A 27,534-nucleotide genomic window follows, 5' to 3' on the forward strand; every position below is an offset into this window, starting at 1 on the left:
ATACACTCAATATAATTAGAAAAAAAAAAAAAACAGCATCAAATTTAAAATATATTTTTTCTCTTTAAATCACTTTTTTTTTTTTTTTTTTACCATTCTTCAGGGGATACCCCAGGGAGAGAGATCCATGGCCAGCCCTGTCTCCTACTGCCATTCTCCAAAGTGAGGTTGGCGGTTTGGGGAGGGGCTGATTCCCCCAGAACACTATTACCTCTTTCATACAGGGTGGTGGGATGAGGGACAGAAGATCAGCCCCTCCCCTCCGCTTTCTGGCACACAGGGAGAGCAGTTACACTTACAAATATATATATATATATATGTATTTTTTTATATATGCCTATTTATAAAAATTTATCACACTTGATCAGAACTGTCCCCCCCACCCTTTCAGTTGATCCCAAGGGAACCAGATTCTGGCCTTGGAGCCATTCCCTGGGTCTTGCTCTCTTGATGCCTCTCTGGCCCTGGACCTGCTGATCAGTGTGAGGTAGAACTCAGCATTATCCATCGTGGTCTGCAAGGAACCAGCCAGCTGTTAAGGAGCAGGGCCTCTCTCCACAGCACCCTATGGGCTCCTGACCCCCACAAATCCTAAAGGATGAAGGGAAACACCTCCCACCCCACAAGTCCCTGGGGCCTGAGTCAGAGTCAGATCCTGTACTGCAGCCTCTCTTGGATTGCCGGATCACTTGCGCCTGCCAAAGATGGACTTCTTCCCAGGATTCTTGTTGCCCACACTTAAACCGATGAGGAGCCGGGCCTTCTCCTCCTCTTCCTGCTGTTGCATGTTGAGGTCTGATTTAGTTTCTAGTTTTCCCCGGACCTCAGACCCTGTTGCAGGCTTCAGCCTTAGCTTCTCTTTGATTACCTGATAGGTTAGAGAGGAGTAAAAGGGAAGGTGAATATTAATGGGACAGGCAGAGTAAGTTAACTGGAACAAGTCAATATTTATTTAACTTACATGGACACACAATGGGGGCAATTCAGATTATTAAACGATCTCTGCTCTCAAGAAGCTTACAGTGTATTAGAACCCATTCTAAACATGAACTTATGTCAGTCCTCACTTCCCTAAAAATCAACAGTAGTTAACATATATGAAACACTCAGTAGACATTCAATTTAACCATCTGAGCAAAGTCATGGAGAGGATAGGAGTAACAATCACTCCATTCACCTGCCCCCTTCCCATGGCTGCCTGCTAACACATACATGTTACAACGAAATGCCCCTGAGCAGAGGATCTGCTTGCCAGCCTCTGCTAACCAAACAGCCATGAACTCTGCCGGGATACCTGGGCAACCAGGGCTTTGCGGCTGTCCCTCTTGACAGCCATGGCAAAGTCTAGCCACGTCCATGTGTTGTTGTGGTACTCCAGACAGGGCAGCACCAGGTTAAGGTCACCCCAGTCCACACTGTTCTTCTCACCCTGCAACAGAAAGAGTGGGAGGGAAGAGAAGAGAAAAAAATATATCGGCTGCCATTTTTAGTCCAAGCCAGTACTTGAGTCCACACCTGGTATCTTTCTGCAGCAGCAACCTACAGATACTGATACTGACTTCTCCCTATCTCAGTCTGGTACTGATTCCTAAGAGAATCCAGAGGGAATAGCACATTACCCACAGACCACCTTCACTATCTCTGTTTTTAATCTCTGATCTTATCTGGTACCCTTCCCATACTGTTCTAAGGAAGTGCTGGGAAAGGGCAGACCTTGTAGCTGACGCACAGTGGAACCTGTGGGATCTTTATATAGATGAAGGAGTTGTTCATGGCAGCTCGCTCTTTCATCTTGTCAATATCATCGACAGGGTGCTAGGAAAGGAAGGAAAGAAGTATGTACCCCTCAAACCATCACAAGAAATTCAGGACCCCAAACATCTCCAACTCCTTTCATCCCTGGAGTAGACTCAAAAAGAAACAGAAGAAATCCCCAGCCGGGCCAAACAGAGTACCCCAGGACTCTCCCATTTTCCTATTATCAGGGGCCTGTCCGGTACCTCAGGTGCTTTGCGAAATGACCTTCTGACCCCAGAACTCCGATTCAAGCCCTGTGCCACACCCTTCCCAGGGCCCAGTGGTGCTGTATCATCTGTTGCAATCAGCTGCCGAGGCTTCACCACTGGTATTCCTACAAAAAAGCAAGTACACTAGCTGTTGTCCTCCTTCGGAAGCTTCAGCCATCTCTGGGGCTGTGACCCCAGTCCTCTGGAGCTCCCCATTAAAGTTCTCACCAGTAGTCACCAGTTTGGACTTATCTTCTTCATCACCAACCTCATCATCTTCCACACTTCGGCCAGGAAAGAAAAAACCCATTATTCTATGGAAGAACTGGTGTGTCAGCTGGATGGTGAGAGGCACCACATTTACCTAAAGAGGAAAAAGGCTGAAGAAGCAATTAAGCTCAGACATCATCCCTCAGTTTACCTACCCCTAATGTAACAATGCACAGATAGCTTTTAACTGCCTTTTGTTCCTGGGTCCCCAAAGGAGTGTTTACTAACCTCAAAGTGCTCCTTAACAGAAATACCCCCAACTGGGGGCCGGACTTTGCTAAAGAGGCGAAGGGCCAGTTGTCGTCCAGACTGGCAAGAACTCTGGGGCCGCAGGACTACCTGTAGGAGAGACAGTGATAAATCAATCCACAAATCCTCTGCAGACTGAGAGAAGCAGCAATGGTCTTGCTAATCTAGGCAAGTTTCCATCTCACATCACCACACTGTATCCCATAGCTGGGAAGTGTCATTGCAAATGCCCAGTGTTAGGAAGCCTGTAAATGGGCTAGGAATAGGGAACTAAGACTTACCTTATAGACAGCATTAGGGAGGAGATTGTTCATAGTGAACCAGCCCAACTCCAGAAGATGTTCTGCTGTGTCATCCGATTTATTCACCTATAAAGACAGATCCCAACCCCCCAACCCACTATAATAAGCCTTTCTCAGGAGCCTGCCAGAGGACTGCTACCTATATCATTTGTTTTCAAGTTCTACAAATGCTTTTGTTATGTCTTTCAATCTTAGACTCAACACATCCTCTAATCCAGTATTTCTAATGGGCACTGATGGCCAGGGCACTAAGTGCCAACAATACTTTCCAGTCCCTATGACATTAAGAAATGGTCTCAACACGTTTCCAAATATCTCTAGGGGAGATGGAAGAATAATGAAGAACGTCCTGTCCTCCACGCCAAGGGTAACTGCAGGAAAGACGTATGCCAGTATAGAATTAATGATTCTATTCTAAGCTGGACTTGGGAGACTACTTTCCTCTGGCCATACAGAACAATTTTCTTCTTCAATGAGGGAAGCATTTGATCAAGCTCATCTGTATCTCTATTATTTACTATCACAAACAAATGTGCATGAGGGGTACTCTCTCTACTAATGTTTCCATCATTATTAATAACCACTCATACCACCATTAACAATCAAATAATAGTCTCTCTTTGTGAGTTAGACTCCTGAGAAAGGTCAATGCCTCTCAATACTGCTGTCTTTGTGTGACTGTATATACCCGATACCTTGCTGTAGAGGAACCGCTGCAGCTCCAGTTCAGCAATTCCTAGCTGTCCGTCTTCCTCGGTCAAGCGCCATCGTGCCTGAGCAAAGTAGAATTCAGTGCGGCGGACCACACTCACATCCTCTTGCTGCTTTCGCAGCTCCATCTTGTTGGCCTGCTGCAACTGGAAATCCTTAAAACACCTATAAAAGGATAGGAAAGTCAAAGCCAATACAGGCAACAGCATTTGGGTTAGAGGTGGAGTGGAGTGCCCTAGAATGATGCAGGAGGTAAACCCAGAGATGGACCTATTCTAGAACAACTATTCCCTAAATATTTTCATTGGATTCATTGTTTCTTACACGCTGCCACGTGAGGACAAATACCATCTTCAGTTCTACAGCTTCTTGAAGTAAGCTGTTCCTACTAATAACCCCTGCAATTATATCTGTAATCGTGTTCCCTACTGATCAACTTCAAAACATTTTATTTTTAGTTCAGTTGCACAGCATCATGGCCACAAAAATGATCTTTCTGAACTACTTGTTTTTCTTTTTCCTGAGGTACTCTAGTAAGGATCCTAAAAAAGGACTCTCCTGTTCTCAACCTGTTGGCCAAGTCTAACAAGGCTTATTCAGGAAAAGGTGCCTGAATTTACTACATCAGCCTTCGATAACATACACTAGACCTAAAGACTATCAGAACGCAGGCAAAAGAAACTGACTCCATCTTGGGCACTGGAGAAGGGCATGGGGAGAATGCTGTGGCACCTGATTAGGATATTAAGCTCTTCACTTTCCAGCTGTAAGTTGGCCTTCTCCTGGTTTAGCTGCAACTGAAGCTTTAGGTTCAGGTCAAGCAGGTTCTCATTCTTGCTATCATCCTGCAAAGACTAGGGAGCCAGAACAGGAGAAACTGAGAGATTGCCCATGTCTTAGAAGACCTCCCTACCGTCAGACTCCCTACTCCAGGAGACTACCTTCATGATAGAATACATCTGCTTTTCCAGCTGCCGTATCTGTGCCACATGCTGCCGCACTGCCTCCTGCAAATGTAATATGCTGCTGCGCTGCTCCTCGGGATTGCTAGAGATCTCGAGCTGGAACCTGACCCGCTGCTTCTTCTCACTGTGCTCCTAAAGGAACAGAAAAGGAAATGAACAAGAGACAAGCCTTGCAGTAACATAAAATATAGAGAGGAACAAGAAATGACCTCTTCCGGAATGTTCACCTTCATCTGTCACCGTTAGTAGCAAGAATAAGGAGGAGGCCAAGACGAAAGATTTGGCAATGTGGATTTCACAATAAGCCAGTTCCACAGGGGAGGGACAGAGATGGAAGTGAGGAGCAGTCTGGTGTTTTTCGAGGTAAGTGACTAAAGAAAAAATTGACCAAGAAAAACAAGGGACACTCAGACCTTTCCTAGATAACTAAAATTTCAACTGCTGCTGCTAACTAAAAGAGGATAAATCATCCATCAGGCCCTTTTTCAGTCTGAAGCATGGCTTTTGTTACTGGAGCCCAAATAAAACCACAAGGTCTGGGGGTTCCTCTGAGGCTAACTGGCATTCTATAACAGATCCTACTCACCTTCCGCTTGGGTTCTACATGGAGCAGCAGGTTATTGACGATGTCCAGGATCATAGCATATTGAGCTGGGTTGGTGGAGATTTCCAGCTCATGATGGATGAGGGTAAAGGTATCCACAGCCCCTAAATAATTGTTTGCAGCTGAATAAGAGAGTTTCTCCCTAAATTTCTATCCTATCTCCTAATCCATATCTTGAACCATGTCTGTTAATTAACCCCATAAAAGGGCTTGGTGAGATATGTTCATGGGTAGAAACACCTGCTTATTTCAGAATCAAACAATATGCATTCATTCCAGTTATTTGTTTTTTTTTGGCTGAGACTCCCGGCATGTGGGATCTTAGTGCCCCAACCAGGGATCAAACCTGTGCGCCCTGCAGTGGAAGCACAAAGTCTTAACTATGGGACCACCAGACAAGTCCCCCATTTATTCCAATTCTGTTCTTTCCTAGCAGTACTTAAAAAATAAAAAGCAAAGTGAAATGCTAATGCCCTGTGCATAGTGGGACTCTTAATAACACCACTGTCTCAAAACCACCAAGGAAATTACTTTCACAAGGTTCCTACTCCCCCCCAAAAGCCTTTCAAACCCTGAATACCTTCTTGCTTCTTCAGGAGATCTTCCTTTTCCTGGTTCTCAGGAACCTCAGGTGGCTTAATCTGTGTTGCCAGCTCAGGATCAATGTCATGGCTGTAACTAATATAGTACATTCTGCAGTTGCAGCGTGAAATGATCCTCTGGATTTGCTGGGCTTGCTGTGCCTCAGCTGGCTGGTTCCAATCTGGGAAGAGGTAGGAAACAGATAAGAGGAAGACATTCTCAAAAGAGGTATTTTAAGAGCCTCCCAGCTATGTGTGATGTCTAGGTAACTCTAGACACTTGCTTTCAATATAGCCTAACACAAAAATGGTCCTAATCCACATATATTAATCTTGTGTGTCTGCGTGCGTGCGTGCGTGCTCAGTCGCTCAGTCACATCTGACTCTTTTGTGATCCCGTAGACTGTAGCCCACCAGACTCCTCCGTCCATGGCAAGAATACTGGAGCAGGTTGCCATTTCCTTCTACAGGGGAATCTTTCTGACCCAGGAATTGAACCCGTGTCTCCTGCTCCTCCTACACTAGCAGGAAGACTCTTTACCACTGAGTCACCTGGGAAGCCCATATTAATCTTAAGAATAAGTAAAGAAATGAGACCCCCTTCAGGATGCATGTCTGCTCCTCACCACATGATGGGGAAGAGGTGAGAACTGACCTGTGGTGGTGGTAACCATGCCTCCCACTGCCTGCCCGCTCTCCATCAGCTCCTGCACAGAGTCCAAACTACGCTGCCGGTGCTCCTCAATATTCTTTACCTGCAGACAGAGAGATATAGGCATCTTTAACTCCTTGGGGGACCAGTAGCTTGTCCTGTCCAACTGGGTCATATATATCCATAACGCAAGTATAACACTATTTAGGCTTTCACTGCCTAGAACTGATGAATCTCCCAAGGTAAAGGACAAATGTCCCTCTCTCCTGGCTCAAACTACCCAAGCTCTCCAAACCCAACTTGAGTTACATTCACGTTTTGCCAGGACTCAGGCCAGAAAAATACGAGCTAGGTAAGAATCGTGTCCAATCTCACACCCATAAGGATGGCTGCTGCTAACTCGCTTCAGTTGTGTCCGACTCTGTGCGACCCCATAGATGGCAGCCCACCAGGCTGCCCCATCCCTGGGATTCTCCAGGCAAGAACACTGGAGTGGGTTGCCATTTCCTTCTCCGATGAATGAAAGTGAAAAGTCAAAGTGAAGTCAGTCAGTCATGTCCGACTCTTAGCAACCCCATGGACTGCAGCCTACCAGGCTCCTCCATCCATGGGATTTTCCAGGCAAGAGTACTGGAGTGGGGTGCCATTGCCTTCTCCATAAGGATGGCTACCATAAAAAAATGAGAAAATAAGGCAAGGATGTGCAGAAACTGGAACTCTGTGTACTGTTGATGAGAAGTAAAATGTTATAGCCAATATGGAAAACAGTATGGCAGTTCTGCAAAAAATGAAAAACAAGGACTTCTCTGGTGGTCCAGTGGTTAAGACTCCCTGTTTCCAATGCAGGGGGCATGGGTTCAATCCCTGGTTAGGGAACTAAGATCCTACATGCCACACAGTGTGGCCAAAAACTAAAAACAAACAAAAAAAATTAACAGAATTACTCTATAATCCAGCAATTCTACTTCTGAATATATACCCAAAAGAATTAAAGGCAAGGTCTTGAATAAAAATGTATACTCCCATATTCATAATAGTGTTATTCACAATAGCTAAAATATGGAAGTCACCCAAGTGTTCATCAATGGATGAGTAGAGAAATAAAATGTGGTATATATATACAATAGAATTCAGGTTTAAAAGGAAGGAAATTTTAACACATGCTACAACATGGATGAACCTTGAAGACAATATACGAAGTGAAATAAGTCAGTTGGTCACAAAAAGACATATATATGATTCCACTTACATGACATACCTAAAAACTTTATATATATATATATATATATATATATAAAAAATAGATATTTAAGAGCACTCAAAATCATAGAGATAGAAAAGAGAATGGTGGGTGCCAGGACCTGGGGGAAAGCGAAATGGGGAGTTACTATTTAATGGGTATAGTTTCAGTTTTACAAAATGCAAAGAGTTTGGGACATGGATGGTGACGATGGTTGTAAAACACTATGAATGTACTTAATACAACTATACATTTAAAATGGTTATGATGATAAATTTTCTATAATGTTATCAATTTTTTTTGGCCATGTACACTGCATGGAGCTCTTCAAACCTGCACCCCTGCAGTGGTTTGCAGAGTCTTAACCACTGGACTGTCAGGGAAGTCCCTTTTTATCTTTTTTACGTTTATAAGTTTTATATTATGTATATTTTAATTACAGTTTTTAAAAATGGAAAAAAATCACATCATGAGCAAAAAAAATTCATCAAAACAAATGACTTCCCACCCATTTTGGTATTCGTGTGTTTGTGTTCTTGCTGTTTTCTGTCTTCGGACTGTTCTGACACTGTTGCTATGGGGGAAGGGAACTGAATCCTTTGGACTCTCTCTGCCAAGCTGAAGTCAAAGTGAATAGAATGAGTGATAACGAGAAGAACACAGACAACCTGCCAAGTCACAAAAAAATTCATATAGGAATGGCAATATCAAAGTCCTTCCCACCTCAGCCAAGGACATTCTACTCTAAGGCTAATACCACAGTCTGAGAAAAAAAGAATTCCCTTGCAAAAGAAGGCATGCCAAAAGAACAAGAGGTCCAGAAAACACCAGGAAGGGAGACCTTGCATAGCTCATCCTGCCTACCTCTGCATGAACAGCTGACATTTCCTCCGCCTATCTCCTAAGACTACGGTAAACAGTACTGCTTGCCTTATTACAGCTGTAATATATCAGCATGACCTCTCATACTATCATCAACCTGACCTTGATTCAATGCTTATTACCTCTTACATAACTTATACTTGGGGTTGAGCCTTAAGATCATTGGAGTAATAAGTACCAGTCAGGGAGGAGGGAAGAGGGGTTAGCTTTGTCTCCAGTGAGTAGAATGAAAAATGAAATTATCACGTTGGTCCCAATCAGATGTAGCTGGATCCAATAACTCATCTGAATGGACCACACCCAGAACAATGTGGACATTTAACACCTATTAAGTAATCACAATGCAGAATAGTGGCCAGATACATCTCATACCCATTAGAGCTCCCAATAAATTTGATGATAGTATATCCTAGAAATTACAGTGCAAACTTAGTTTTACCAAAATGCTGAAAATTTATAGTTTAGTCCCTGCCAACTGCTCACAATCTCACCTAACAAAAAAAATTACCTTAATATACAACTAAGACCTCCCCAAACATACTGACTTAAATAAGACTTTACTTCCATCTGAATGAAGCTTTGTATTTTTCAAAGAACTTTCTCTTTGATCCTTTCAACAACCTTGTGTGAGTGAAATATTAATTCAGTTTCACAAATAAAGGTGACTTGCCCAAGGGCTCATGGCTACTAAAATGGCAAAACTGAAATCATATCTCATGTAATAACCTGCCTCCCAGACAAGCAGTCTTTCTATTCAACCTTACCGATTTTCTGAAACAACTAATCAACCATCTTCATGAGAGATCAGAGAAAGGGCAGCTAGAGAGCTTATTGAAAATTCCCAGACTTACTGCCTGTTTTTTTTGGCTGCCTACTGATAAGTATGATCTTAATAGTGGTCAGCAATCTCAAGTTAAAAAGTTGCAACTCATTTTATTCTCATGTTGGGAAATGAGAATTTCTCTTGCAATGAAACAATAAGTAGTATGAGATCTAAAAAAAAAGAAAAAGCACTATGTTGTCACAGATCACAGGCCAGAGACTGCATGGAGTTTCTATCTTCAAGTGTTACGAGCCTCATTATTCTACAACCTGCTAGCAAAAGGTACTATCAAGGACCCTGCAAGCCATTTTGGTGAAAGGTGCCAACTATGGAGAACTGGAGAGAGATCAGGCCTTCCCAGTCCTGCCGACTAACCTCTAACCAGAGCTGTGGGCCATCCTGCTCAGTGGGGCTGCTTTCAGTGGTGGCAAAGTACTGCATGCCATCTAGGATGCAAGTCCAGGAAGTCTTTTGCTTCAATGTGTCACCATACCAGGCTGGATGGTGTTGGCACTGGAGCAGCTGGGCTTTGGCAGCAGACACAATGACACAGCCTTCCGTCTCTGCTCCACGAAGAACCATCTATGCCAGAAACAGAAGCAGAGTCACAGCACAGGGGCCGGGAAGAAAATGGAAGGTTAGTCAAAGGACTGTACCAGTGACTACAGGTGGGTCTAATTCTGGCTTAGTGAGCTCTGCTGGCTTCTACTAATGGAAGCGATTATCCATGATATCTGTTATTAATAAAAAGTATAGTGTTTTGGAGCTCTACCCACCTATTCTTATGTAGAAGTGGAGGGGGGCAGGTAAACACACATGATTATCATCTAGCCCTATTTTGGGGTACTCTAGTAAAGAGAAGGTACCTGGCAGTTGACCAGTTCGATAAGGCAGTTTCGGTTATATATGTCATCAGTCTGGCAGGCAGCAATGCCACACAACTGGTCACTCACACCTGACTCCTCTTCTGTGAACACTACGAACCTATCTGTCTCTTCAATCAGCTTCTTCAACATGTAGGCACCTGGCAGAGGAATAAGAAGGCAGGTGGAAAGCCACAGAGTCAAAGCAAAGAGAACACATCCAGGGCCAAACTCACCTTCTTTCAATTTCTCTAGAACATATTCTCCCCAACCTGCAACTCCAGCTCAGCCCACTCCACCCCTTTTGGGTAACAGTTGTCATTTCATTTTCCTTCAATTTTAAAAAGTTAGATTCCCAAGAGAAACTTAGAAACACTATGTAAACGCTAGCATTTCTTTCTCTTAGGCATATCCACCTCTGAATTACTCTAGGATCTTTTTCCCTTCCATCGTGTTCCTTCTATTTTTCAGTTTATGTATTTTTTTAATTTTTATTTTATGTTTTAAATTGAAGGATAACTGCTTTACAGAATTGTGCTGGTTTCTGTCAAACATCAACATAAATCAGCCACAGGTATACATATGTCCCCTCCCTCTCGACTTCAAATTGTTTTAAATGCTATTTGTTGACTACTCCTTTCCACATAAATCATTCCCTTGCCATCAGTGTCACTGTGTTCTAGCTCTACTGCTTTCTCTGATCATGCCTTTAGGTCGTCCACCTTCTCCCAGGTTTTAGAGATAAGTCTATCTCTCGAGGTCTCTCCTTGGCCTGTTCCCTGTGCTTTCTTCTAAAGTTTGTCCAACAATGGTAGGTTAAGAGCACTGTCTCCAGAATTAGACTAGCGTGCCTATGTTCAAGATCCTATCTCTGCCAATTACTTGGATGGTAATCTTTGGCAGTTGGCTTTAACCTGTTGCCTTGTGTGTAAAATAATAGTAACTATCTAATATGGTTTTTGAGAGAATTAAATGGAATAGTATATAAAGTATTTTACAGGATACCTGCCACACAGTTAAGCATTATCTCCTGGGCATTAACTCTTAGCTCTATGCTGAAACTCCCAATCTCTAACTCTAAGCCGAAGCTTTTAGATCCTCATTTCCGCCTGTTTTTTAGACGTTATCCAGATGTACTACTTGCATGACAAACTCAGCATGTCCAAATTTGAACTCAACAATCCTACATCTCCACAAACCTGTGTAGCCTCTGGCTTTCCTATTTCTGATATTATTGTTACTATCAAGTCACCAGGCTCAAAGCATCAGTCAATTGTTCTCTCTTTCTCCATGTTCTAACTCCCTCTTCCAACCAGCCGCCAAACCCTACATATGTACAGAACACTTCTGTTCGTCCCCTCATCACCACTCCCACTGCCTCTGCCTAGTTCAGGCGCTCCTGGCCTCCTGTTAAAATGCCGTAATAGTTTCCTCATTTGTCTCCCCCACCTCCAGTTACTTTCTCTCCAGCCCTCCCCAATACCACCACCAGATTTATCTTTCTAAAACTAAAATTCTAGTGATGACACAGCCCTATTCAAATCCTTCAGCAGTTCACCGCTGTTTCCTGAATAAGGAACAAAAACTCCCGAGCCTTGTGTGAAAGACCTTTGATGTTCTACCTGTGGCTTTCCTTTCCAGCATCTTCCCCATTAGCTACACCTTGTGCCAGCCCAGACTGTTCACTCTCCTCTGAGCATACTGAGCGTGACCAACTCCACTCCTGTTCAAGATATTCCCTTGGCTTTCAGTGCCCTTTCTCCTCATTTCCACATGCTTAAACCATACTCAGCCTTACTAAACCATTCTAAGTCCAGCTCAAATGCTACTTCCTCAATAAACCCTTCCCTGACCATAGGGCCTCCTTCACTACAGTTAAGAACTCACATAAGCTGTAAGTTCTCTCTAGTGGCACTCAGCATTTTTCGCCTTGTCTTTAAACTCATCATAAACTTGCATTCCTCTGTACTTGTTATTCCCTCTCCCTAAAATGCCCTCTTCCTTTTCTTTGCCTATTAAACCTCTCAGTCATGTCTGACTTCTGCAAGCCCATGGGCTGCAGCCCGACAGGCTCCCCTGTCCATGGGATTTCCCAGGCAAGAATACTGAAATGGGTTGTTATTTCCTTCTCCAGGGGATCTTCCTGACCCAGGAATCGAACCTGCATCTCCTGCACTACAGGTGAATTCTTTATCACTGAGTCACTGGAGAAGCCCCTTATCAGTCTTACTCTCTTTTAAGACCCATCTTAATTATATTATCTTTTCTGTGAAGCCTTTCTAGACTTCCCTACACTCATTTAAATAGTTTCTTCTTAAACATTCCTACCAAGCATTTTCATGACTTATTTTTTTTGGCTGCACTGCACTGCACGCAGGATTTCAGTTCCTTGACCTGGCAAATCCACGCCTCCTGCAGTGGAAACACGGAGTCTTAACCACTGGACCCCCAGGAAGTTCCTCACGACTCTTAGTTTCAAAACTTCCCCTCATCTTTACAATTCTAATGTTTAGGGTCACATGTCTAGTACATTACAAACCGTCAGTAAAGCTAAAAAGTGAATCCATGAATGAATGAGTGACTGATTCAGTGAGTAAATGAACTAGTCTTAGCTCAAAGATGATAAACTTGTCGAGGCAAGTAGAATGTCATATATATTTCTTGCTAAATCCAGTACAGTGCTTTGTGCCTATGAGGTATTCAAAAAATATTTATTGACTGAACAAATTCATCAAAACACAAAATAATTCTCTAATTCTTTGTTTCTTCTCCTTAGTCATTCTGACTAAGTCATCACTCCTTCCTGATCCTCTTCTCCTGGCCAAAGGACCAGACCCTTTTTTCTTTTTTGCCAGAATCTTAAGTTTCCTGACCAGGGATCGAACCTATGCCCCCTGCAATGGAAGCATGGAGTCTTAACCACTGGACCACCAGGGAAGTCCCATAAACCAGACCCTTTAATGTCCACCTGGCACTGCTATGTAAGACTTAGGTGGCCTAATATGGAAAAATAACAGTTTCATCTCTACACACAGATTGAACCACCCAGAATTAGTCCTTCTCAAACTCCTGTTCAAGCCCACATACATATTCTAAACCTAACCCTTCAGAGTCTTCTCTCCCAGCTTACCTCCTGAAGACCCCTTATCAGGCTGTCCACTGAAGCTGGGAGTGCTGACAGGAGGTGGGGTTGGGGCACTGGAAGGAACACTCTGCTTTGGTTTTTTGGCTGGCAGGTGGGGATCAATCTTTAACCCCTTCAGTGCCTCAGTAGAGAGGTTACGTTTGAGCACAGCCGCCTTTTTGTAGCCATCATATAAACCAAAGGCAATGTCCCGATTGGTGGTTGTCCAGGAAGCCCGTAAATCTACCAAGTGCAGCTGATGTGTGTGAAAGGCAGAATCCCCAACTCGAGTAGAGGGCTCCTAGGAAACAGGGAAAGGACCTCAGAGTTGCATGGAAATTCCCACCATTCCTCCTGAACCACAAATGCAAAGATAACAAACATGCTTGCTGAATAACAGACCTCTTCTGAGTGATACAAGACGACTGAGTGAAAGAAAAACTACGTGGGCTTAGCGTGTGTATTATATTACACTCTGACTATATCCCCTGTATTTTAAACACAGTGTTATTGTTTGTTTGTTTTTAGTCACTAAGCTGTGTCCAACTCTTTTTCGACCCCCATGTGCTATATATAGCCCACCAGGCTCCTCTCTCCATGGGATTTCCCAAGCAAGAATACGGGAGTGGGTTGCCATTTCCTTCCTCAGGGGATCTTCCCGACCTAGGGATTGAACCTGCATCTCCTGTACTGCAGGCGGATTCTCTGCCACCGAGCCACTGGGGAAGCTCTATCCACTGTATTTTAAATGACTCAAAAGAATTTCATCTCAAAATCCTTCCTTAATTGGGGGCAGGGGAGGGACCACCAAATAAAGCACTAGTGAAAAAACAAGTTTTATTCTATTTCCTGAAAAGCAAGAGACTATCTTCAGAAAGAGGGGAAAAAAGAAACTTTCAGAAAGAGGGGTGCACATACCAGTGAATATATCATAAACGAACAACATAGATAATTAGAACCTAGTTAGGAACATTACCCGGGACTTCACCTAAAGCCTACTGCTATGAACTGAATTGTGTCCTCACACCAAATTTTTATGTTGAGGCCATAATCCCCAATGTAATATAATGGGGATTATAAAGATGGGGCCTTTAGGAGGTAATTAGGTTTAGATGGGGTCCTAACCAGGGTTGGGCCCTCATGACAGGATTAGTGTCATCACAAGAAGAGCCATCAGGAGCTTCCTTCTTTTCCTGGCTGGTGAGGTCACAGTGAGAAGGCAGCCATCTGCAAGCCAGGAAGACAGCCCCCACCAGAACCTGACCACGCTGCCCAGCCTCCAGCAGTGAGACAAATTTCTGCTGTTTAAGCCCCTCTGCTTACAGTATTCTGTTACGGCAGCCTGAGCAGACTTAGACAGCTACCGATACAAGCAAGGCAGCAGAGTGAATGTGTCAGGTGGTACCTCCTCAGCCGTGCGACTGCTGTGCCGTTGGTAGGTCAGGGAGGACAGGCTCAGTAGGTGGGTCTTTGTTACCAAGGGATCAAGGCAGTGGTCAGCATTCTCTTCAGCGGGCGAAGCCATCAGGTGGACAGTCGCCTGGCTTAGGTCACTCACCATCTGGGTCACACTCCAGTCAGAGATGAGGCGCCGCATCACTGTGCCCGCTGAGGAGAGGAGGCACACAGGGCCCATGCAAGCCAGCACAGAAGGCCAGTGTGGGGCACAGAGAGAGGCGGGGGGCACTGAGGAGCAGGACGGGGGACAGGCGCGGAGAGACAAGGGAGCCTCTGGTCTCACCTTGAGGTATCAGCCGCTGAGTTCCCCGAGTGAAGACGTGGCCCTGACTGCACTCAATCTGGACGCCACGCTGCTGGGCGAATGAGGCCCAGTAATGCACCTGGCAACGAGAGAACATAACACTGAACCGAAGACGGTGCCAGGGAGGTGACTCACCCAGTGAGGGAAAACAAGAAAACTAGAGAAGTGGACAGCTGTCAGCAGCGCCATCAGAGCTGACCTGCAGCTGGGGAAAGAGCGCGGTATAGGAAAGTTGCTTGTAGTGCTGGCCGAGTTTCTTCTTGCTGGGTTTCAGGTTGTTGAAGAGCTTTCCCCTACAAATAGGCCTTGTGACACTAGTCCAAGTTGCCCAGAAGTTCTGCATCCAGCGCAGGGTGCTACTATACAGCAGAATCCGGGGCTGGGATATCGCTGCAAAAGAAATGATAGACATTTCCCAGCTGTGGTTAAAACTCAGATGAAAGGACTACCCTGGTGGTCCAGTGCTAAGACTCTGTGCTCCCAATGCAGGGGGCCTGGGTTCAACCTCTGGTCGGGGAACTAGAGCCCATATGCCGCAACTAACAGTTTGCATGCCACAGGCCTCAACTAAAAAATTTCACAGGCCATAATGAGGATTCTGCGTGCCAACTTAGACCTGGCACAGCCAAATAAATTTAAAAAAAAAAAAATGCAGATGAAGCTAAATCCTTTCCTAGCTTCAGGGTTTTGCTTTTTTTTTAAAATTCACTTGTTGAAGGGCTTCCCAGGTGGCACTAGTAGTAAAGAACCTGACTGCCGATGCAGTTAACTCGAGATGTGGGTTCAATCCCTGCGTCGAGAAGAGCCCCTGGAGAAGGAAATGGGAACCCACCCCAGTATTCTTGCCTGGGAAATTCCATGGACAGAGGAGCCAGGCAGGCTGTAGTCCTTGGGGTGGCAAAGAGCTGGACACGACTGAGCACACCACACACTGCTGAAGCAATAGCTCCCGGTACTTTCTTTCTTTTTTTCATTTTGGCTGTGCTGGGCCTTCAGCAGCACAGGGGCTTCACTGCCCCGGCATATGGGATCTTAGTTCCCTAGTTACAGATCAAACCCATGTCCCCTGCATTGGAAGGCAGATTGACAACCACTGCACCACCAGGAAGGCCCCCAAGCTTCAGATTTCAGAGGTTTAACAACCCCAATGGCACTCAAGCCTCACACTCTCTCCTTTCAAAGACCCAAGAACTCTACTTCTACCAACCCTCTTCCAAAAAGGATCCTAACCCCAAAGCTCCCTTGCTCTTTTCTGATCCCCTCTCCAGAGGGTCAAGCTGAAGTCCTCAGTGTCTAAGCTCATCCTCCCAAGCCCTTTCTCCCCAGCCCTTTCTCCCCATTGCCCCAGACCCAAGCCTCACTTCCACTGTGCCGAGTCAGATCCATCTTGATGGAGAGATTGAGGTTCTCAGAGCGAAAGGCCCGGTAGGAGTCATGGAACTGGCCCAAGGGCACCTCAGGCAGGAACTCTGGGGCCCGCAAAGTGACACCATGGTGATCGTGGGGGTTCCCGTGACACAGCCACTGCAGGTCCAGGGTCATGCAGAGGTCAGGCAGGTGAAGGAAGCAGCAGTCGTCATACCTGGCTCACAACACAGCCCTGGTCACCAGCGGCCCCTCGGCTCTCCCCATCTCCCCCAACCCTGAGTCCCACACACCGTCTGAGGCTCCATCCGTTACTTCACTCACTTAGAGGCTGTTCTCACGTTGATATCCAAGTCACCCTTGAACACAAACTGACCGGGTTTCCAGTGAAAAGACAGGTGGTTCCATTCCCAGTGCATATTTTCAGTTGTGTTGTATGGATCCTGTAACCACCCCAAAAACTTGGTGAGATATAACTAAGCGTTATCACCTCCTCCTCCCAAATCAGTGCTTTTCTCTCTTCCCCCATATGCTGTACAAGCCCCAGCCCTACCATCCTCAGAAGAAAACAGCTCCTCTGGACCCCTCACCTCAGTGGCCAGCTGGTGCAGGTTGGCCTGTTCAATGTCCATGTGCCAGTCCCCGTGGAACAGAAGACGGCTCTTGTCCCACCAGGGCAGGGGTGGACTGGGGTCAGCTGAGGGCTTGGTCAAGAGGTCCACACACTGGCCAATCAGTGTCCATGCTGGATCCCAGCACGGGCCCCATACCACGGTGTACTGGAAGATTTCCGCTGGGGCAGAGGAGCACAGGACGCAGCCTGTTATACACTTTCACCCCTCTCTTTGGCCTTTACTCCAGAAGGGCCTCAGCTCATCTCCCACCCCAGCCATCACCACCATCTCAGTCAAATCATCTGCCCTCCCCTACTCACAGTGGAAATCGTGATAGAACTTGAGTGGGGGCATGTTCCTCTCGATGGCCACATTGCCCCAAGGAAGCCCCAGCGGCAGGATCTGGCGCCGCCGAGAGCAGGGCTGACCGCTCTGCTCAGTGCCCACCAGTCGACCCATCAGCCGCCAGTCACGGATCTCAAACAAGTACCGGGGATAGTCTCTTATCCGCACTGTCAACACAGGGAGGACACACAGTGGCTACCCAGGAAACTGAGCACTCGCAGGCCCTGCTTCCCCCTGCCACTATTTTTACATCTATTTCACAAAGCCAACTGAGAGAATAAGAGCTGGCAGTTGGCAGCAAAGCCAAAAAAAGGGCACGGAGACCTTGAACAGAGAGTGAGGGGGATAACACTGAGATCCAAGAGCCACACCAACCCTGAAGATGACTGTGTTAGCTGTGCCCCTGTGTTCAGCCAAGCAGTTTCAGGGTGAAATTCAGGAACAGGGAAAAGGAAGAGGAGTCCACCCATCCCACTCCACCCACGCCCAAAACAGCCGCATTTCCCAATATAACGGAGCTCCTCTGTAATTGCTCAAAGAGCTCCCTGGAGCTCCAAGGGCAAACCCTGGGCTCTGCAAACAAAGAAGTGTTACTTACCCAGAAATGTCTTGACGCTGCACTTGAGCATCCTACACCACTGAATGACAAGATCTATTCCCTCAGCAGGGAAAGGGCTGCCTGGATCAAGCTCTCGAACCTGCTCTAGCACACGCTCAGGACCGTGGAAGGAGGCATCTGCCAGAGCCACCAGTTCTAGCCCTGCCAGGCTCCAAGTGAGCAGTGCCCGGCGCATGGGCGTGTTGCCATAGAGACGACGGGAGCGCTGGATGTAGATTTCGATGTTTTTATGTTCCAAAGAGGCATACAGCTCCTCGATTTTGCGGGCAGGCAGTAACTCCCCGTGCTGCTTCCGCAGGGCGGCCACTTTGGCATCCAGCAACTGCAGCCTTTTGGCACTCTCCTTACTTTCATCCTTCATCAGCTCGTAGTTATCACGAAGTTTCACCTCAAAAATGTCATCCAGGAAAACCCATGAGAAGTGCTGGACCTTCAGGAGTATATCAGGTGGGAGCGGGGCAGAGCTGGGAGAAGCCTGAGAGCGAGACCCTCCATGCAGGCCCTTCAGCCACTTCTGAACTCCCACGGCCTCGTCCAGAGTCCGAGAGAAATCATACTGATAAGGAAACTCCACGGAGACTGAACCCAGGGAGAGGAGCCACACGCGGTTCCGGAGCGTCTGCAGCCCAGGGAAGGGGTTCCGGTGAAGGATCATTTCCTCCAGCTCGGGGAGCAGCTGCACCTCCACCTCCTTGAAGCTGAAGATGCTGTTGCCATCGAAGCCCGCAGCCAGCTCTGGGCAGTAAGCCTGCAGTGAACCCCCGTGCCGGCTCAGGGACACACTCTCGGCAGCCAGGGTAATGAACTTGTCCTCAGCTACAAAAGCTGTCAGCTTGGCTGTGCTCACCTCCAGCGTCAGGTTTAGCAGCCGCTTTGGCGGGGAGGACTCTGGGGGACAGCCTTCTGGCTCAGAGGGGGTCGCTGCAGTCTCTAGCTCAACAAGGGGAACAGTCTCAGGGAAAAGAGTGGTTCTTAGTAGGTCTCGGCACTGCAGGGTGGCCAGCACATGCTGGTACAGGTACATGTGATCTGGGGGGCTCCAGAGTAAGGTCAGCCCTGAGCCACACTGAACCTTTACAGAACAAGAGGAAAGGATTGATCGATTACCACATCCTAGAACATGAGAGATGCAGGAACTATTATATACACGCACAAGAACTATCTCTACTCAGAAGTCTTTCCTGAGCAACCACATTAATTACCCCCTTGCTTTGCTCCTCTTTGCACTAGTATGCTGAGCTAACAGTTCCTACTTATATTTACAAGCACTTACTCTTTTTTTAAGTTCTCCTCAACCGGATTCTAAATTGTCTGAGAGTAGAAACCATTTAATTCTCTGGTATCTACCAGAGAATATCCAGTATACAGATGTACTCGATAAGTCATTTGGCTTTTATGTTTCTGCTCATGATTTACCTTTCCACAACAACCACCTTCTGTATAATAACTACTGCAAGAATCAACTGGAAGATGTTTCATGCGCTGATTGTACCTTGACTTAATTCTTAAAAAGTACTGGTCACAAGTTCATATAGCAACTGACTTATGGGAAAGTATGCCTCAAAGAAGGGATTAGAGGAACTCTGTTAGCCTGAAAAACAAAGTCAATTGTCCATAGTTAGGCAGACAGAGAAAATTTAAATTCCAAGACCAAAAAATTCCTTTGAGTTCCAATCTCTATAAAGGAAACTCTTCAGTTTCCAAAGGAAGTTGAAGTCCGATGAACAGGGAAATATCTCACTCTCCTCCCAAAAGGACCCCATGTCCAACTGAAATGATACCCTGAGAAGAAAGGTACTGGGAAGCCTCTCAAAGCTTTCCAGTGCCTCCATCTTCAGATCTCTTCCAGCCCGTTGATGAGCTGAGTGCTTCAGTAAAATGCCACCAGGCATGACCCTTAAGAGCCCTTTATTTATATATATATCCATATATCAGATATATGCACTGAAATCTTTACAGTTGAAATTATATGTCTGATATCTGCTTCAAAATAATCCCATAGTAGAAGGCAGGCACGACTGCTCAGAGTTTAACTAAATGAGGTTGGTCCTAAGTTGGTAATTATTGAGGCCAGGTATGATTGCATGAAAGTTCATATACTCTCTGGTTTTATATGTATTTTAAGTTCCATATTAAAAGATAAAAATGTACAACACAAGCCAGGAAAAAAGACCAACCACTAGGCGTTACGTTTCTCACAGGTGAGTTGCACAACGTGACTCAAGACTGGAAAATGCTCTAAGCCAGGGAAAAACCAATCTGACCCCACCTTGCCATAGAAACATTACCTCTAGAGAGCGGATGCTGCTGTGATAGGTGACGGAGAGCATGGAGAAGCTGAGCACTGGAGTGGGGATGTCAGGAGCCTTACAACAGGGCTGCATCTTCTCTGTGACTGACTTCACCAGCGCAAGCACAAGTCCTTGAACACCCACAGTGGAGGTCTCAGCACTTCCCAGGACAGTCAGTGTGTCCAGCCGGATCTCAGAAGCACCTAACATCCAGAAACCATGTCAGGGTTGGTGCTTGGCTCTCAAACGCCAACGTCAGTCCTCACTCTCCTTCCTTCCTTATTCCCTTCACTCTGGTTATCCTTAATCCCCACACTTTCCTAACCTAATTCCTCATGTTTTAGGGAAGTTTTTCCTTTCCCATTTTAACCTAACTACAGCTGGCAGGGCCAAAGAAGTACCCAAACTCCCACCAATTCCCCAGAGATACATCAGTTTCTCTCTAGAACTAAATACACAAAGAAACAGAAAACTAACTGCATCTCCTTCTCCTGATCAGATATCAAAGCTGTTTTTTCTTATACACTTTGCTCTCTGTAAGCCCTTAAGAAATATCAAGAAGCCCAACAGTTACACAAGACCTTTTAACATTTCCTGCCTCTGACTTAGAAAATTTTCGAATAACTGATTTTATTACATGAGGAGCAGCAGCGTAATCTGCTTAGGTTACAAACTACCCACTTCAGTATAGCATACTGTATACTATACTGTGTAAACTACCCACTTCCTGTCCCACTTACCAACCAGGGCAGAAAGGGTGAACAAGTTCATGTCCTCCACCTTCAAGTCCACCTTCCACAGTAACGACACAGATTCCCCAAATGAGGATTCCCTAGAGACAGCTGACTTCCCAGACTGTGGACCCATCAAGGAGAAGATCCGAGACAGACACTGAGCACAGGTATCTGATACCTCCACCTGCAGTCCTCGGATGGTACAGTCAAGAAAGAGGGTATCTGACTGAGTGCTGGACAGGCCCAGAGGCTGGTTATAGCTACCCTAGAAAAGAAACAACAGGACTTCATCAGAAGCATGCCGACACACAGTTCTGTCATGCACAGGTGCACCATCTGCTGCCAAAAGAGGTGCTCAGTGCTCTAGAGCGTGGCAGGATGAGCAAACTCTACAGGCTACTGTTCACCAAAGTCCCCACCTACCTGTAGTGTGAAGGAGTCCAGGACAAGCGCCTCACCCCAAACATGCATATTGGGTGGGTGGGGTGCTCTCTGAATATGGGAGTCACTGCCCACCCGCCAGCAGAGGTGGTCCACAGTTAGGACGCCCCGTTGATGGATACTCTGTGGTCTCAAGTGCTGGTAATCTAAACACAGAAGGTGGGAGAGAGGACTTCTTTGGAGCCACAGTGGCCATCAACTGGGCCCAGCTCCACTAATGAACAAATTGTTCCTTTTCCATCGCAGAGCCTTACCCAGAGAGATGGAATTGAATCCCAAGGCAAAGGGCGGTGTATCTCCCAACTGAATGGAAACATTGACGTTGGAGATGGAGGTGCTAAAGATGATAGGTGCCAGGATTTGAGGAAAGGCTCTGTACGGGGACAAGACTTCATTGTCTGACAAGGAAAGAACTGCAACTTCCTATCATGTTACAGATTTCAGAAGCTCTCAAAAGGCACGGTGAGTTTTGTTGTGATTCTTAGGAAAGGATGCAACTAGAAAAAGATTGAACTCATCAGCTTCCTCCTACTCCCAGTGATAATCCATAGAGACTTATGAGGTTGAACCAGATGAAATTGCTATTTTCATGTATCAAATAGTATATATCAAATATGATGAATATCAGTATATCTTATGATTCAACTTAATACCACCAAGTAGCATCACTTACAAACCACTGACCTCTATGGGACACAGTGCAAGTACTATACACACAGACAGGGCACTCATGACATGGCAGGCACCTTATAATCCAAGGCAGATGAGATATCGATTATCTAAGTTCAGTTCAAGAAATGTTCATTTTACATAATAAGGAACTGTGCTGGGCACCGAGGACATAAAAACAAAGAATTCTGTCATTCATTCTACTGCCAGAGTCTCATCTAACAGAAAATATAAAGCATGTTTGCTGTTAAGACTGGGCTGTTGAAACTGAGATTTAAAAAAGATCAAACAACTAAATACATATTTAACACAAGATGCCACTCTAGACCAAAAAATCTAAGAATGCACCTGATAAGATAGTGGCCGAAAAAGATTACACTGACCTGTCCTTCCTTTGCTTAAGAACAGATGAACTAGACTCCTGGGTTTCCAGCGCTAGCATGTGTAGCCAGTGAGAGAACTCCTGGTGCCGGTAATGAATAATACAAGTGTTCAGAACCAGGGAGGCTGAGAGGTCAATGGTGGTCACCTGGAAACGAGCACACCGGAACTGCGGGTTCAGGTTTTATTTTACATGCTCACGACTCAATGACGTATGGGGAGAGCAGAAAAAGGGATGATTCTTGGTCAACAGACCTGCACGTTAGCCTTGAGGGAGTTGAGGCAGACAATGCGCTGGCGGCTCTGGGACAGCAACAACCCATCTGTAAGGGCAAAGGGCAGATGAGAGGAGGACACGGAGAGGGTGAGAGGAAAGACTAGGAGAGGGTCAGGGGCAGGCGAGGAGATGAAAGAATGTCACCAATACTCATTAGTTTCAGTACATTCCCAACTCCCCCTCCTCTGCATCACTGATATTGAGTTAAGAAGACCAAGTAAGGCATTGGGGAAGTGTGTGACTGGTCCTCCCGTTCTCTCTCAATACCCAACCCCACCCATGAACCTTTCAGAAGGAGTTCGGTGCTCATCTGTGCCACATCAGAATTCGCCGTGAAGCTTCGCAGGGGCAGCTGGTCCTCATCACGGTGGTACAGGAAATGCAGCAGCTTCAATGTCCAATTCAGGTGCCTGGACCAGAGACAGAGTCTGGCTTAGAAATACATGGGATGCTAGTCTTACTCCCTTTCCCCCTTCACACAAGCTCAGTGCAGCTACTGGGCTGGTTATGGAGACCCCAGCACACAGCTCCATTTATCACTCTCCACACTTGTGTGTCAGGAGAGACCTCACCTCTTTTGACTATTCATGGACAACACCACACTTGTGATCTCCATCTTCACTTTGACCTGGTCCGGCAGCTGCTGAAGAAGGTATAGGCCAGGCAGAGTTGGCTCAGCCAAGTCTTCTGTCAGCTCTGAAAACACCAATAAATAATACAAAAGCCATCAACTCTTAACACTCAAGTCTCTCAATATGCCAATCCCTCTTCAGCCAAATGTTCCCACATAAAGTAGGCTAGGCAAACGTCCAAACTTAGGCAATAAGGCCAAGATCCCAGGGATCCAGGCACCTACTGTACTTCCTTCTCCAGGGTCTAAAAAACAGTCTGGAGGACTTCCCTGGTGGCGTAATGGATAAGAATCTGCCTGCCAATGCAGGGGACACAGGTTCAACCCCTGGTCCAAGAAGATCCCACATGCCACAGAGCAACTAAGCCTCACGCCACAACTATTGATCCCATACTCTAGAGCCTGCGAGCCACAACTGATAAGCCTGTGGGACACAACAACTGAAGCCCAAGTGCCTAGAGCCTGTGCTCAAGAACAAGAAAAGCCACCGCAATGAGCAGCCTGTGCGCTGTAACAAGAGAATAGACCCAGCTCTCTGCAACCAGATAGCTGGCATGCAGCAACAAAGACCCAGTGTGGATAAAAACAAAACAAATAAACGTAATAGTGTGTACATGTCAAAATAAATAACTAAAAATAGTATGGAGAGCAGGTTATTATAATGAAAAGAATACGGACTTTTGGGCCAAATAATACAAACCCCGTTTTTATTACTGACTACCCATGTGATCTCAGTCAAGTTACCTAATCTTCCTAGGCACTTTAGTTTCCTCATTTGTGAAATGCTGAGGATTTAGTAGGGGAACGTGTACAAAACACAAAGTTCAGGCCTCATTTATGATAATTACTCACTAAATGTTCTTTCACGTACCACGAGCAAATGCCTTCTTTCCTCTAGCTATCCTCAAAGGCCAGGATTAAAGGCCACGGCAAATAACAAATCACACCTAAATGGGTGGTGAGACCACTACTTTTTTTTTTCTACTTCCAAAAGAATGCCCAACAGGGAAGCTAAGAAGCTCACTGACTGGGACTTTACCTGAACCGGGAAGAGGCTTGGGGGCCAGGCCTGTGCCCTGGCGCAGCAGCTGACTGTGAAAGAGGCCCTCATGCAGTTCGGCATGGAGTGTCCACACATCCACCGTGATCGCCTTCAGCTGCCCGCTGCTGATGCCCACCTCGAGACACAGCTTTAGGGCAAGTGAGAGCTCTGCTAGACAGGTGTCCTCCTACAGGGAAGATAAGCCTCTAAGGTATGACTGTGTCAGGAGCTTGCGGTCAAAATGCTGTGGTCTGCAACACATCCCTGAGGGAACCCCATAGCACACATAATCTAGAGTGCAAGCCCTGAGCGCCTTCGTATTTTATGCCCAGAAGAAAAACAAGGCATCTGAACAACTGTGACGTACTCACCAACTGGCCGCTCTTTAGAACTTTGCTGTTGATCTGACTTAGGCTCACCTCACACTTCAGCCTGGAAAGGAAAAATAAAAAGAGCACCTGGCCCCTTTCCTCATCATTTACCTTCAATCAAGCTTTGTTGGCTGGAAGGCACGAGGCAAGCAGAAGTGCTTAATCTTACTCTCTCCTCAAATTACACAGAATGAGAGAACTTGACACCTTGATAAGAAAGCCCTGATATCCACCCAGCCTGAAACAACTGTAAGGCAACAACAGGGTTATCGAACCTTCTTCTGCCCTGTGCTTACCTCTTCCCATCACTATCCAAAAGAAAACTGCTTTCTCTGATCTGAATATGCCACAAGGACTCAGAAGTAGCCACCTTGAGGACCATGATGTTTATAGAATCTACATGAATGGAGAACAGCTGGAAGGAAGATGCAAAGATGAGTGATAATTAATATCAAGGCAATGTCGTGCCTTTCCAATGGAAAAACAATGAGGCACCTCTTAGCATTATGCCTTAAGTACATTAGAAAAAGCCACCCATAACTCCAAAACCAGCCATTCCTACTTCAGTCCACGGAAGTGGGAAAGTAGCCTCACCTGGCAGATTTTCAGTAAGGATGGGCTGAAGGCCAGCTCCTTTTGGTGCGCCCCAGTACTCTGGGAAAACGGGGCAAACAGGCTAGAAACCTTCTGTAGGTCAGTTCTGATACGTACTTCTCCAAAGCACAAGGCCACATAGTGTCTGTACAGGAGAGAAATCTCACTGCCACCAGGTCCAAACCCCTTCCATACCAGTCTTTTCCCCTCCCTCATACTCATTTTCCCATCCTCCCTAAAAACAGCTCAAATCATGGAAGACAGTCTCAGAGTACTTATCAATATCTGTCTCACAAAACAACAGCTTCCAGGCTAACCCAGAGACACCATCAAGAACCTGCTTCCCTCCTTGGGCTGTGGGGCCTCTGGAAATGAATCTCAATATGCAAACCACAATCCCAAAACATTCCCCAAGAGGAGAGTGAAGAGATAGAGTACTCACGGCAGATCATGGCTAAGGAGTTTGCTGGAAATCCACAGGCTATCGATTTCCTAAAACAGTGTGAGAGGAAGCTTTGTACACTGGCTGTTAGGTAAGCCCAGAGCAGTTTGACAGGACAAGAAAGGTTATAAGAGGAGGAAGTACGAGAGCCCTTCCACTATTCTCCATTCCATTTCCCCCAGCCTTTCTCCTCAGCACTATATCTTGTTCCTCTCAGTGACATTGGTTAGACTTTAATATTTCTCTCTCATGGATTTTTGCCATTTCCCCTTTTATATTAGAATGGTAATCTTCGTTATCTTTGGTCTCTGTGTTACTTCTGTATTTTTGTTCTGTACTTTACTTCCCTATTTTTTTACATGCCCTGGAAACCCTGTGCCTCAAAAGCATTTTTGAAAGAACTTGCATCAGTTCCAGTATTCTCAAATAGGCTCTAAAATCATCTTGGCAAAGGGGTGGCAAGGCTGGGTTAACTAGGAAAGCCACCAGGATTTTTTAAAAAGGACATTAGAAGTTGAAATTCAGCTAGATCAACCCACATACATTCCCCAGGAGTTTCCCAGGACTCACCACTGTTTGCTGGTGCTGCTGAAACTTAAGACTGACATTCTGAATCCAAAAAAAGGAGCCAATCTTTAGTTCCGCCTGCAGCTTCTGCTGACACCACTTGGTGGCCAACCGGACCACAAGCCACCTGCAGAAAAATCCTTTTGAGTTCACAAGACCCTCTCCTAAAGGGTGGCCACCCTCACCCCCTGCAGGTCTTAGAAAGCCTGGCAAAGGATCATGAACTGGAGGTGGATCTTCTGGGGCAATACTCCTGTCTCCCAAAACACCACTCTGCCATATACATTCAGTCACGCTGATCAAGACCCTAGCCCGAGTGTCCCCTCCACCCAAATGAAATCAGATGAACTAAGCACCGCCGTTTAAGTTGGAAACAAAGAAAGCAATCCCTCAAATCCTTAGGAACCTCAGAGGTAGAGAGAAGAGGTCCCAACAGGAGTTGAAGTCCAGGCATCCATGTCAGGTGTGCCATCACACAACCCCCTAAAGGTCTCCTTCTCCGCCCTCCAGACAGGTGTCTGAGAGAAGGCAGTGTGGGGTCACATCCGGCCGGCTCCAGTGCCGCTCTCCCTGGGCAGCCAGACCTGTTCCGGCTCTCCAGGGCGAGGCTGCAGGTGCCCTTCGCACTCGGGGAAGGGGACATTCACGGGCATGCGGACGGGGAAAGAAAAACCACTATGCCGGGCCCCCTCCTCATTCACACCCCTATTCACCACCCAATCTCAGCATCTTCTTAGGCCTCGGCCGCTTGCTCAATCTCCCGGTTCTCCCGGTTCCCTCCAGCTAGCTCCACTCTTACGCCCCCGCGCGACCCCTCCCCTCGTCGCGCGCCTCCTCCCCGGCCCCTCCCCCTCCGCCGCCCGCGCAACTCCCCCAACCCCCTCCCGCGCGCCTCTTTCCAGCGCGCCCCCTCCTCAGTCTCTCTTCCTTCCCTTCCCACCCCCTCCGCCACCCGTCGTGGCCGGGATCCCCTCACCGGACTAGGAAGAGGGCGCTGAGCCCTAACAAAAGCAAGGCCAACAGCGCGGAGAAGAACAGGGGCATTCCGGCCCCGGCCCGGCCTGGCTCCGGCCCCGGCCCCGGCCCGGCCTGGCTCCGGCCCCCGCCCTGCCGGGGC

General features: G+C 46.5%; 1 protein-coding gene across 4 annotated transcripts; it reads right to left on the bottom strand.

The window, feature by feature from the left end:
• Nucleotides 1-38: 38 nt before the first annotated feature.
• On the bottom strand, nucleotides 39-27,529 carry BLTP2 (bridge-like lipid transfer protein family member 2). Of its 4 annotated transcripts, none has more exons than XM_019981229.2 (39): nucleotides 27,394-27,529; nucleotides 26,421-26,544; nucleotides 25,851-25,900; nucleotides 25,409-25,553; nucleotides 25,111-25,229; nucleotides 24,815-24,875; nucleotides 24,441-24,630; nucleotides 23,343-23,466; nucleotides 23,056-23,180; nucleotides 22,749-22,816; nucleotides 22,496-22,641; nucleotides 21,698-21,816; nucleotides 21,426-21,589; nucleotides 21,009-21,267; nucleotides 20,266-20,471; nucleotides 17,957-19,049; nucleotides 17,334-17,525; nucleotides 16,990-17,192; nucleotides 16,724-16,842; nucleotides 16,396-16,616; nucleotides 15,234-15,424; nucleotides 15,014-15,113; nucleotides 14,678-14,880; nucleotides 13,279-13,573; nucleotides 10,152-10,309; nucleotides 9,661-9,867; nucleotides 6,344-6,443; nucleotides 5,688-5,870; nucleotides 5,090-5,211; nucleotides 4,480-4,635; nucleotides 4,271-4,392; nucleotides 3,523-3,703; nucleotides 2,807-2,893; nucleotides 2,505-2,615; nucleotides 2,235-2,370; nucleotides 2,001-2,131; nucleotides 1,714-1,815; nucleotides 1,295-1,429; nucleotides 39-868 (listed from the first exon to the last, which is right to left on the bottom strand). In XM_019981229.2, exons 1-39 carry the CDS (start codon nucleotides 27,459-27,461, stop codon nucleotides 686-688), a joined length of 6,699 nt encoding a protein of 2,232 aa, XP_019836788.1. In that variant the 5' UTR covers nucleotides 27,462-27,529; the 3' UTR covers nucleotides 39-685. The 4 variants fall into 4 exon arrangements, with proteins under 4 accessions (XP_019836788.1, XP_019836787.1, XP_070628840.1 ...); XM_019981228.2 differs by having other exon boundaries at nucleotides 22,496-22,662; XM_070772739.1 differs by lacking the exons at nucleotides 39-868; nucleotides 1,295-1,429; nucleotides 1,714-1,815 and having other exon boundaries at nucleotides 2,235-2,290; nucleotides 22,496-22,662.
• Nucleotides 27,530-27,534: the final 5 nt, after the last annotated feature.

The sequence above is a fragment of the Bos indicus genome, chromosome 19, assembly GCF_029378745.1.
Source record: "Bos indicus isolate NIAB-ARS_2022 breed Sahiwal x Tharparkar chromosome 19, NIAB-ARS_B.indTharparkar_mat_pri_1.0, whole genome shotgun sequence".
Lineage (NCBI taxonomy): Eukaryota > Metazoa > Chordata > Mammalia > Artiodactyla > Bovidae > Bos > Bos indicus.

Coding starts and splice junctions, on each gene's coding strand:
- BLTP2 (XM_019981228.2), bottom strand. CDS start 27,461: ATGCCCCTGTTCTTCTCCGCGCTGTTGGCCTTGCTTTTGTTAGGGCTC. Junction 22,817..23,055: donor CACCGAACTCCTTCTGAAAG/GTTCATGGGTGG, acceptor TTGCCCTTACAG/ATGGGTTGTTGCTGTCCCAG. Junction 1,816..2,000: donor CATTTCGCAAAGCACCTGAG/GTACCGGACAGG, acceptor TTCCTTTCCTAG/CACCCTGTCGATGATATTGA.